Below are 11,475 nucleotides of genomic sequence, written 5' to 3'. Positions count from 1 at the left end.
ACACACACACACACACATATATATATATATATATATATATATATATATATATATATGTGTGTGTGTGTGTGTGTGTGTGTGTTTTGGAATGACATGAAGGTGAGTAAATGATGACAGAACTTTAACATCAGATTTCTCTGACAGCCACTTTGGCTAAAATTAATGATTATTTTAGGTTTAATAAAATAATTATTTAGTTTCTCAATTCTGTGAGAGGAGAACTTGATCTTAGTGCATGTTGCATGACATTATGGTGCGTTTCATAATCAAAGTCTTCTTTATTGTTTACTTTGAGGTCCAAACAAGTTGATCCAGAGCACATAATGGGTGCCAGACACTTCTGATATGAAAAAATTAAACATTTAATGTTTATACACAGTGTTCAGGAGACATTTTGCACTCATATTCAACACAAACCTCAAAGCTCAGCTTCGTAGTTGTGCTTATATTATCTCCTTTGACTCTGTTCTCCTCTTATGCATTGAAACCTTGACATGCCCTATGTTTTGATGGCCTCTGTCTGAAATGTGATCAGACTGGATGGAAGTTTTAGTTGTCACAGTTGTCCTGGATCAGTCAGGTGTTCAGACTATCAGTCCCCCAGGCCATTCTGATTGGCTGAATTCAATCCACTTCAGTCTACAACAGAAGGTCAACAGTGATAGGCACTTGGCAATGGAAAATCTTGGCTGGACAGCTTTATGTTTGTCTGATTGATTCAAGCTCAGTCCTACACCTCTGTGGCTGGGAATGACCCTGTGGTATATCTGTGCTCTCTGTTTTCGGTTAACATCTTTTGTGCGTTCCATCATTTGACACTGGGCTCATTTGCATCTGGGTTTCCAAGAAATATACTTGAAAACTTTTCAGGAATTAAGACAAAAGAGACAGCAGATTGATATGTTATTATAATCCCAATTTTTAATAGGGCATTCTTGTTATGCAGCACTCTTATGAACTCTGTAAAAATATATATTTTTTAAATAATATGCTTGTGTTGTAATTTAAGAAAATATTTCCATAAAAAGATGTAGCAGACTTTCATGCTTTTATCATGCTTTTGGTCAGATGTGATTATTTACACAAAGACTAAGAAAATTAACAGGATGCTAAAATTAGTAAGGCACTGAGAGTTTTGAGAGAACTGAATTTTTTATTCTATCATACTGATGCCTGTAATTTTATCAAACTGGGTTGTTTTAAAGTTAAACAAACATCGTAACAGCACATACATCATAAAATCTGTTGCTAGTGTATATTGATATTTGTGCTGTTGTTTTCCCACCAAAATGATGTGACTTGCTGGAGGATAATGTTATTAAGAAGCTGGCTTTTAGTTAAAGGGATTTTACAAAAGTCTAATAGGATGGGCAGTGGTTTGTTTTGACTCGAGAGGAGAAAAATCCTTGATCTTGTCAAAATAAATATTTGATTAAATTGCCAGTTTTTCACACATTGTTCCCCCCAACCCGAAGTAATTAAATATCATTGGCATATACACCTAGTATTTAATTATTATTATTATTTTTTTTATGGAAATAAATTATTCAGCAAGGAGGCATTTAATGGATCATAAGTAACAGTAAAGACAATTATAATATTGCAAAATTCCAATAAATGCTGTTCTGTTGAACGTTCTAGTCATCAAAGAATCCTGAAAATAATGTATCTTTGTTTCCACAAAAATATTAAGAATCACAACTGTTTTCAACATTGATAATAATAAGAAATGTTTTGGTGAATCAGCATATTAGAATGATTTCTGAAGACTGGAGTAGCTGCTGAAAATTAAGCATAAAGAATAATTAAGCATAAATATAAATTACTTTTTAGTTTGCATGATAGGTGTTATGTCTGCTGTCGGCCCTGAAACCACGCCCATTTGCGGGAAGCTGCCGCCTCTCACAACTGTCAAATACAAATACGTTTAAATAAGGAGACCGAGCGGTATTCTGTAAGTTATCGCAGCCAGGTAATATGCATTTACGTGACGAAGGCATAGCTAGCTAGCAAACTGTAGGCTGTACTGTAGTAACTAACAGTAATGACAGTAACTTGCGATTGAGCGGGTGAACCACTGACGCTAATGCGCTCAAGTTATTATAGTGTTACAATTCTCTGAATTGCCTTTACACAAACTTTCAAACAAAAATCTCACCGACCACAAAACTTTAAACAGTAGTGTATGAAAACTAACTAATATGGTTCATTTTATTATTTTATATATATATTTTTTAATGTGAGTTTAATATAATATCCAACACATTTGTACTTCTTAGCGGGAATAACCCAGCTGTTATTTTGTCATCTAGTTTAATGTGTAAAGCATACGCAACAGCTATCAAATCAACACTGGTTTAAAACTGTATGTCCTCTGATCTATTTTTAAACATGCTCTAAAATTACTGTTTGGGTGCATAACTACTGTTCCTCTTTCTGATTATTAATAGTAACATGTAACTGAGGATTGTCTATATTTACACCCACCAACGCATTGTACTCATGCAATATGTCTGCAAAGTGGTAAACACCTCAGAGTATAAGCTCAACGTCTCTTTACATATAGACATTAAGGACTTGTTATTGTCATGGTTTTCGTAGGATTAGTCAGAGTTCCCAGGGAATGTGACACTCGGTCCCACACCACCTCCCACATAACTGTGAAGCAGCTTTGAGTAGCATCCTTTTTATTTTTATACATACTGAAACCGTAGAGGCTGTCGAGTGTAATAAATCCCGCGGTGTAAGACTCAGGGCAGACGTGGAAGTGCTGGGTCATGTTGCTCATGGACACTGACCAACAGGAGGTGGTGGTAACTTGCTCGAAGTGATGAGAAGGCCACCCGGTTCCACTGACGTGAGAGAAACTGAGGCAGGCGTCCAGGTTGCTCAATTCTCAGGCTGATGGTGTCTAGTTTATTCAAGGTTTTAGTCCTGGATTTCCATTTTAGATCACACTGCTGTGCAAGTGTTGGATTCATCATGTCAGTCATTACTGATTGAATGGCTACTGATTTCCAAATATAATCGAGGAAGGTTTCATATTCATATGTTAGCTGATCATGTTTTCCGAGACTGAAATAAAACATCATGAGTATGTCTCTCATCCTAACCACTGGAGTTTCCTCATTTCCTCTTTTTATACTCAAAAATGGAAATAACCCATCTTTAGAGCATTGTAAATGTTGTGAAAGTTAATATTGTGTATGATAAATAAAAGATAATGTATAGTCAGGCTACTGTTTAAAAGTTCGGGGTCAGTAGGTTTTTTTTATGTTTTCGAAATTCTCACCAAGGTGACTTTATTTAATCAAAATTACAGTAAAATCAGTAATGTTGTGATATATTACAATTTAAAATAACTGTTTTCTATTTTAATATGTTTTAAAATTTATTTATTCTTGTGATGACAAAGCTGAATGTTCAACAGCCATTACTCCAGTCTTCAGTGTTGGTTATGTAACTAGAAATAAGCAGATATGTAGAAATCTGTTTATCGTATTTAACAGAGCACAGTAATACAACTTGTTTTATTTGTACTTTGTGTATGTTACTGACATGTAGCTACATTTAAGGGGATAGCCATAAAAAGTCAATGCTGGGATAATAAAATGCCTCCATCTTCTTTGGAGCTTACAGGTTATAGTTTGAACTAATACATCACATACTCAAACTGTTTTTTTTTTTTTTATGTCACAGCTCTCAAAACAAGTAGAGCTATTCATTGTTACATCTTCAGATGAAAGCTATCTCTCAGTTTTGAAAGAGACCAGAAAGGTGAACCCTGTGTGCTGTTTTCATCTTCACATCATGTCTCATTAGGTTATTTGTAGGCTAGTTACAGCTGCTAGAGTCTGTAATCAGTTTTACACATACTAACTAGATTAGGGTGAAGTCTAAACCTTCTGAGTAATGAGTCACAAAGATGTGGGGCCCCGTGATTCTCTTTATCTGTGAAGCATGACTATTGTTGTCATCGGCATAAGTAAGCTGTGCTTAAGTCGATGTGTTCCTCATGTTTAATCAAACCATGCCTCAGGAAAATGACCTTGATTCACTTCTACATATGTTCTCTGGTACATTTCTTACATCCTGACTGGGGAAAACAAGCGCAGTCTGTCAAGAAATTTCTTTCAGAAAGGCCCTGGAGGAGATACATGTACGTCTGTTATTGGAGGAGAGCAGTTTGTAGCCTGTTTCTTACAAGGATGTAACCACATATTCTGGATTGAGGGGGACCAAATATTATTTAAGAATGAACCATTGTAATACACACATTGGTCGACAAATCATTTGAATAGTATGGGTAACATGTCCATGGTTTGCATTATGAATGGAAATGCAAGATGCACCATAATAAACAAAACTGTGAAAGACACAAGCTCTGTTCCAAAACCTATTGAGCTGCCTAGAAACTTGACTGGATAAATGCCATGCTTCCTTATTATTTAATAACAATGAGGCATCATAGAGGTCAGAAGTTGTGGTGCCTATAGTTTAAAACAGCCTCCGGAATTCAAAGTATGTAATGTTTTAGAATATTTATTTCTTTTTATTTTGTAATTATATTTATTTATACATTATATTACATTATATTATATTAGATATTTATACATTTAGATTAGATGATCTATTTAAATGTATTTATTATTATTTATTAAAATTAATTAAAATTAAATGTATTTATTAATTCAACAACTTTAACATCCTTTCGGCTAAGAAGAGCAATGTGAACTTAGAATATGTGATTCTCCCAGTAGCAAAGTGCAAAAAGATGTTCATTTCATAGGCAAAAATAGTGTCAGCAGCATAGTGATGCATGAAGCACCTCTCACACATAAGTCGCTTTCAAACCCTCTTAGCTTTCTGTTGGACAACATGGTGAATTCGTGTGAGCAACTCGAACACGAGCAAAATCTTTTTTACCCTCACTTAAAACTCCCAGTCAGACAGATTCCTACTGACATGACTGGAATTTGCCCATGACATTTCACAGAGCAATGGTAAATGTGACCACACCTTACGTTTTTTGCTCGGGTATAATTGCGGTGTCTCATACCATGTAGGGTTTGTACCGGAAACCTTCGAACTCCCATCGAAAATCTTTGCTAAGTCTTGAAGTGTTTTTAATTTCCTCTCTCTTTTTCTCTCTTCCAGCTTTGTGCCTCTTGTGTGTGAATAATGTACAGTGATGGTGCCTTCTCAGACCCACGTGATGCTCAAGTGGCAGGAGCACCTGAACAGCTCCTGGGCGGCGGAGGACAGCGTTCAGACCGCCACACGGCACGGAGCTGCTGCTCTCTATGCAAAACTGGTCTACAACAAGGAGGTTGTGGGCTTGGCTCAGCCAGTGCAGGACCTAATGGGTCCACGCTTGCCCGACTTCCAGTACGAATCCAGCGCTGAGGAGGAGAAGGAGGAATATCTGTCCGCACTGCTCCACAGTCAGCGATGCCTGGCCCACCGCATGCTGGCGAGGACCCCCTTTGCCCTATCCCTGCACCACAGACTGGTGATCCTCCAGAGGGTGTTCTACGCCCTCCATAGCAAGTATCACGACCGTTTCCGAGCACCGCTGCCTCCTCAACCCTCGTCCTCCAGTGCAGAAGGGGGCGCTCTGGAGTCAGTGTCTGAGCCTTGGCCAACAGGCAGTTCCCGTTCAAAGTCGGGCACAGACGTTCTCATTGAAATGGGAGTCCGGACTGGGTTGAGTCTCCTTTTTGCCCTACTGAGGCAGAGTTGGCAGAGGGGGCATCTTGAGAACCCACCGGACGTCGCTCTGTGCAACGAGGTACTGGCCACCGCGTCTTCAGTCCTGGCCGCCCTGCCTCCTCTTTCCTTGGCCAACGAGAACAAGATCCCGACAGTAGGGCTTGACTGTCTTATGCAAGTTGGAGACTTCCTAAAGAAGACGGCGGTCAGTGGGTCCGGGGCGGATCGGGCGGGTCGCAGGCTATCCCTGGAGCTCCTTCTCTCGTTAGCCTTACAAAGAGGATCCTTGCGCTTCCTTCTGGAGTGGGTGGAGGTGGCGTTGGCCGCTTCCGCTTCCTCCACCATGACTGAAACAGTTGGAGTGGGCTACGAGCTGATCCATCAAACCCTGCAACAGATGCGCCAGCACACGGTGTGTTCCTGCACCATGCGGCTGACCTAGCGGTCATGCTAATGGCATGAGTGAAGTAATATACAGTAATACCAATGGATAATGGGCTCTAATTTAGAAAGCTGTGCCTCTTTCAAACGCAGAGAGAGTATAGAGTTACGGCACTGAGGCTAGGCTAATACTTTCCTCCATTTGTTCATCGCTCCCTCAGCACTTAAAGGAAGTCATTGTTGCTAAATGTTACTGCTAATACATTAGCGCCATATAGTAGTTTACCATTATTCTGTATTCCTCTCATTGAGGGCAGGAATGGATTGAACATTTCTCTTTGCTCTAAATAAGATTGTAGCTTTCATTTGACCGGGAGCTCTTGGCCGTCTTCCCAGCTCTGAAAGCCGCCTGAGCCACACCAGACCTGCCATGTGCCGTGCTCTAATTTATTCATGTCTTACTCAATGGGAAATATGTCTACTTCAAGGCTTCTGTGCTTGAAGTTCAGCAGAAGTTGTTTCCTGTACTAAAGGAGGAGGTAGATATGTGGGGCGTGTTAGAACGAGCCGTTTTAGGGGGGCGTGGCAGAGTCTTAACTTCGATAAAGAATATCTCTTTGGTTTTGAGACTTTAGTCTTTGCAACTTCAGGGATCTTATCTATGCACAATCAGCTTGTAACACTCCAAAGAGAAAGGAAAACTTGAAATCGCATCATATGACCCCTTTAAAGATTCTCATACTCCGGAATACAAAGTTCAGTACTTTGGTGAGGTGGAGTAAACATAGTAAATGAATTTCCTTTCATGCTAATGTCGACCTATGTTGCCTGGGCCACTTGATAATGCTAACCAATAGTCAAACAGTGATTTAGATGTTGCGTTTTAGCCAACTTTAGCATTCAGGTCACTTTTCACCTCACAAGTCCTACTCTGCATTTAGATTTCTCTATGAATATTTAGTTTTAATCCATTACAGAAGTGACCTGGGTTGCGATTGCAGTTTCACTTTGTGTTCCTATCATTTAATCGACCATTTGAATGGGTGGTGTTAGTGAATTTGAAAACATAAATGTATGCTTTTATTTTCGAGTCATATTGACCAGCCATTATCAAGATGTCTTGGAAAGAGCCCATCATCTGGAACACATTGTGTCGGCATGAAAATAAAATTTGCCCTATCTATTTTTAAATCCATTGATCTTATTGTGAACAGTTGTGAACCGTGTATGTATTGAATTTTTTTCCAATTTGTTTTGACCTCGTAATTCTTAATTATTCAATCAACAACCAATGGATTGAACCAAGCCCCTACCCTACAGTTTTTCTTTTCCGAAAATCCATTTTACAGCCTTAAATCATAATATGGGAGAAAGGATCTGTCACTACTTCCATTTCATTGCAACTTCAAGCAATACGCCACCATTTTATTTTGTCAGAGCTAAAGGCTGTGGTTAGAACATTGTTAGAATAAAAACTTGATCACATAGATGTATCAGTGACATGCATTAAGTATGTTATCAGGTTTTGTGGTTCTATAGTATTTCAATTAGCAATATATATTGTAGCTGCTAATATTATTGGGATTAATTTGTTGTTTGTTGTTGCAGGCTATTCGTGGTGAATCCATCAATACTCAGGTGCTGAAGAAAGATGCAGATGGACTCTGTAGCCTCTCGCATGTTGCTCTTTGCCTCTTTGAAGAGGTGTGTTTGTGTGAATAAACCTACAAGCGTTCTCAGACTGTAGTATAATGTGTTATAAAAAAAATTCTCAGGCTGAGTATGAGAGACTTTGCCCACTATTTATTCTGATAAGTAAATTTTTAATCTGTATATGTGCGTGTGTGTTGTAGATCTGCACCCTGGCCTCTAACTGCCTGTGCTCATGCAGTGCGGGCTCTTCCTCTTCCTCCGGCTCCGAAATTGATGCCGTCATGGTGTACGTGTGGGGCAGCAACAGCAGCCATCAACTCGCTGAGGGAACGCTGGAGAAGATTTTACAGCCCAAACTGGCTCATATAATTTAATCGACCATCTGAATGGGTGGTGTTAACGAATTAAAAAACTTAAATGCATGCTTTTATTTTAGAATTCTATTAACCAGCCATTACCAAGATGTCTTGGAAAGAGTCCATCATTTGGAACATATTGCGTCCTATTCTAAGCATTATATTTACCCTATCCATTTCTTAATGCATGCTATTGATCTGATTGTGAATGGATTATTTGTGCGTATGTTTAATTTATTTTCCAATTTGTTCTGACCTCGTAATTCTTAAAGGAATAGTTCACCCAAAAATGAAAATTGTCATCATTTACTCAGCCTCATGTCGTTCCAAAATTGTATGAGTTTCTTTTTTATGTTGAACATAATAGAAAATATTTTGAAGAATGCTGGTAATCAAACAGTTGATGGTTCCCATTGACTTCTATAGTATTTATTTCCCTACTATGGAAGTCAATGGGGACCAACAGCTGTTTCGTTCTTCAAAATTCTTCAATCTTCTTTTTGTGTTCAACATAAGAAAGAAACATATTCAGGTTTGGAACGACATGAGGGTGAGTAAATGATGACAATTTTCATTTTTGGGTGAACTGTTCCTTTAATCATTCATTCAACCACCAATTGATAGAAACAAGCCCCCACCCTACATTTTTTTTCTTTTTTAATAATCTGTTTTACTCAGTTGTACGTCATAACTTGGGAAAGAGGATCTGTCTATTTTCATTATATTCCGACTTTTTTTTTTTTGACCATGGTTAGGCACAATGAATAACTTGATCACATAGATGTCTCAGTGGCATACAGTAAGTATGCCACTAATTTTATTGGTTCTACCATACTTCAGTTAGCCATAGATATTGCAGCTGCTAGTATTATTGGGTTTAATTTGTTGTTGTTCCAGGCTGTTCGTGGTGAATCCGTCAATTCTCAGGTGCTGAAGAGGGATGCAGATGGACTCTGTAGCCTCTCACATGTTGCTCTTTGCCTCTTTGAAGAGGTGTGTTTGTGCAAATAAACCTACAAGTGTTCTCTAATATACAGTGTTATTAAAAATTTGTCAGGCTTTGTCTTCTATGACTCTTATTTTGATAAGCAAATCTTTAATCCGCGTGTGTGTGTGTGTGTGTGTTGTAGATCTGCACCCTGGCCTCTAACTGCCTGTGCTCATGCAGTGCGGGCTCTTCCTCTTCCTCCGGCTCCGAAATTGATGCCGTCATGGTGTACGTGTGGGGCAGCAACAGCAGCCATCAACTCGCTGAGGGAACGCTGGAGAAGATTTTACAGCCCAAACTGGCTCAGGGCTTCAGCGATGCACAAATGGTTTGTGTGGGTTTATGTTCCTCAAGTGTATTGAAAATCCAAATAACTGGAAGCCGTCGTGAAGCTAACATTAATTCCAACAGAGACAGCATGGGGAGGAGGAGACAGACCACTTGAAGAAAAATGTAATGAGTCAGATCGCAATGCTCAGTTTGACAGTTTTACAAAATAACTTTTAATTAAAAGGTCCTTTCGTTCCACTTTCCTGTATGACAGAAATAAATAGAAAATGTACTGTAAATTAAATTGTTAGCTGCATGACAACAGATCCATCATATAGGGCCAAATTATTAATATTTTGTTTTAAATGATTGAATGAAATATGCGTATTGAAATCTGGTAATATAAATGGCATTTTTTCTTTTTCATTCTTTCATTTCATTTTATTTTATATTTTAAACATTTTATTATTTTATTGCAGATTTTTGTGTCTTTATTTAATTTATTTATTTATTTTTATTACAGCTTTAGGAGGTGACAAGAAATGATAGGGAGAAAAAGGGGTGGGATCTGTAAATTAATTAATTAATTTGCTTACTAATTTTTTTTTTTTGTTTGTAAAATCATCAAAATAAATATGCATATTGAAATCTGAAAATAGGGCATATTTTGTCCTTTTTAATTTATTTTATTTTTTTATATTTATATTATTTTTCTACTTTATTTAATTGAAGAAGTTATCTTATTTATTTATTTATTTAAACAGTATATAGTTTATAATGCCGTCAGTTTCATATTGGTTACTTACTGCATTATAAATAATAGTAGACCAGCTTATTGAACTACATTTCTTTGTTTCCTCTCTAACTAACAGAGTATGTATTGTGCAAAACTGGTTACCTAATCTGAAGTCTCTACTTTTTAAAACAGACATGTCTTTTCATTATTATTGAGAAATGCAATTTAGAAAACAGCAGCCACATCTTAATAAACTGTGCCCTTTCACTAATACAGTTTAGGCAATCTCCATCACAGTTGATTCAATTCACTTGGCTCTAACTGGTGCTCTTCTCTTTCCACCTGCAGATTGAGGCAGGCCAGTACTGCACGTTCTCTGTATCTGCTGATGGTGCAGTGAAGGCTTGTGGGAAGGGTAGTTATGGTCGATTGGGACTGGGGGACTCTAATAACCAGTCCATGCCCAAAAAGCTGGTTCTGGAACCGCCTCGCACCATGAGGAAGGTGTCGTCTTCCAAGGGATCAGACGGACACACGCTCGCCGTCACGGCGGAGGGAGAGGTGTTCAGCTGGGGAGACGGAGATTACGGCAAACTGGGCCATGGGAACAGCGCCACACAGAAATACCCCAAGATTATACAAGGCCCTCTTTTAGGAAAGGTGAGAGTGTGTTTTCTACATTATAATTTGTTTTATGTTTGGATGTGACTGTCTAATTGAAATCATATCCCTGGGCATATCTTCTGACTTGGACCAGTGGACAACATTCCAGATCACTCTAAAGGTGATGATACACAGGGCAACTTTTTGAGCAATGTTGCCGACAACGGGCAACCAGGTGAGACACAGGGCCCTCGACCGATCTAAAGTATCCAGATAGAAATTTGTTGCCCATTCTCAATGGAAAAGTGCCCAAACAACATTGTTCAAAAAAGTTGCCCCGTATATCACCACCTTAGAACACCCACCTAGCAACACCATAACAACATCCTAGCCACCTTAGAACCAGTGTTGGGCAGTAACGCGTTACTTAGTAACGCATTACTGTAATTTGATTACTTTTTTAGTAACGGAGTAATTTAACGCGTTATAATTTTCAAAATAGTAATTAGAGTATAGTTACAAGCCGAGGTCTCTATACTAGGGGTGCTCCGATCGATCGGCTACCGATCACTATTGGCCGATAATCACGTTGGGATGATCGATCGGCGGTCTCTAAAAGGCCGATCTCAAAAAAAACGATCTCAAGCTGATGACGCGCCTGCCGTAAGAGGTTTGGCATGACATGCAGCGGCACCGTCTCACCGGGAACCGCGGGACCCGACCAAATTTTTTGCGCCGCGGGATTAAATTCCCGAATAAAACACGGTAGCGGTCGG

At 38.8% G+C, this 11,475-nt stretch overlaps 1 protein-coding gene across 1 annotated transcript in view; it reads left to right on the top strand.

Moving 5' to 3' along the window:
• Positions 1-11,475, top strand: part of LOC107719082 (probable E3 ubiquitin-protein ligase HERC1) — a 71,978-nt gene that overhangs the window by 2,302 nt on the left and 58,201 nt on the right. Inside the window, 6 exon segments of the mRNA XM_016526400.1 lie at positions 5,158-6,124; positions 7,702-7,797; positions 7,947-8,105; positions 9,000-9,095; positions 9,233-9,418; positions 10,445-10,756. Of these exon segments, the coding sequence (XP_016381886.1) occupies positions 5,192-6,124; positions 7,702-7,797; positions 7,947-8,105; positions 9,000-9,095; positions 9,233-9,418; positions 10,445-10,756 (1,782 nt within the window). The 5' untranslated portion in view covers positions 5,158-5,191.

The sequence above is a fragment of the Sinocyclocheilus rhinocerous genome, unplaced genomic scaffold (assembly GCF_001515625.1).
Source record: "Sinocyclocheilus rhinocerous isolate Xijiao unplaced genomic scaffold, SAMN03320098_v1.1 scaffold663, whole genome shotgun sequence".
In the NCBI taxonomy this organism is placed as follows: domain Eukaryota; kingdom Metazoa; phylum Chordata; class Actinopteri; order Cypriniformes; family Cyprinidae; genus Sinocyclocheilus; species Sinocyclocheilus rhinocerous.
Note: the sequence above shows the minus strand (reverse complement) of the source record. Positions and strands in the feature narration are given on the sequence as shown.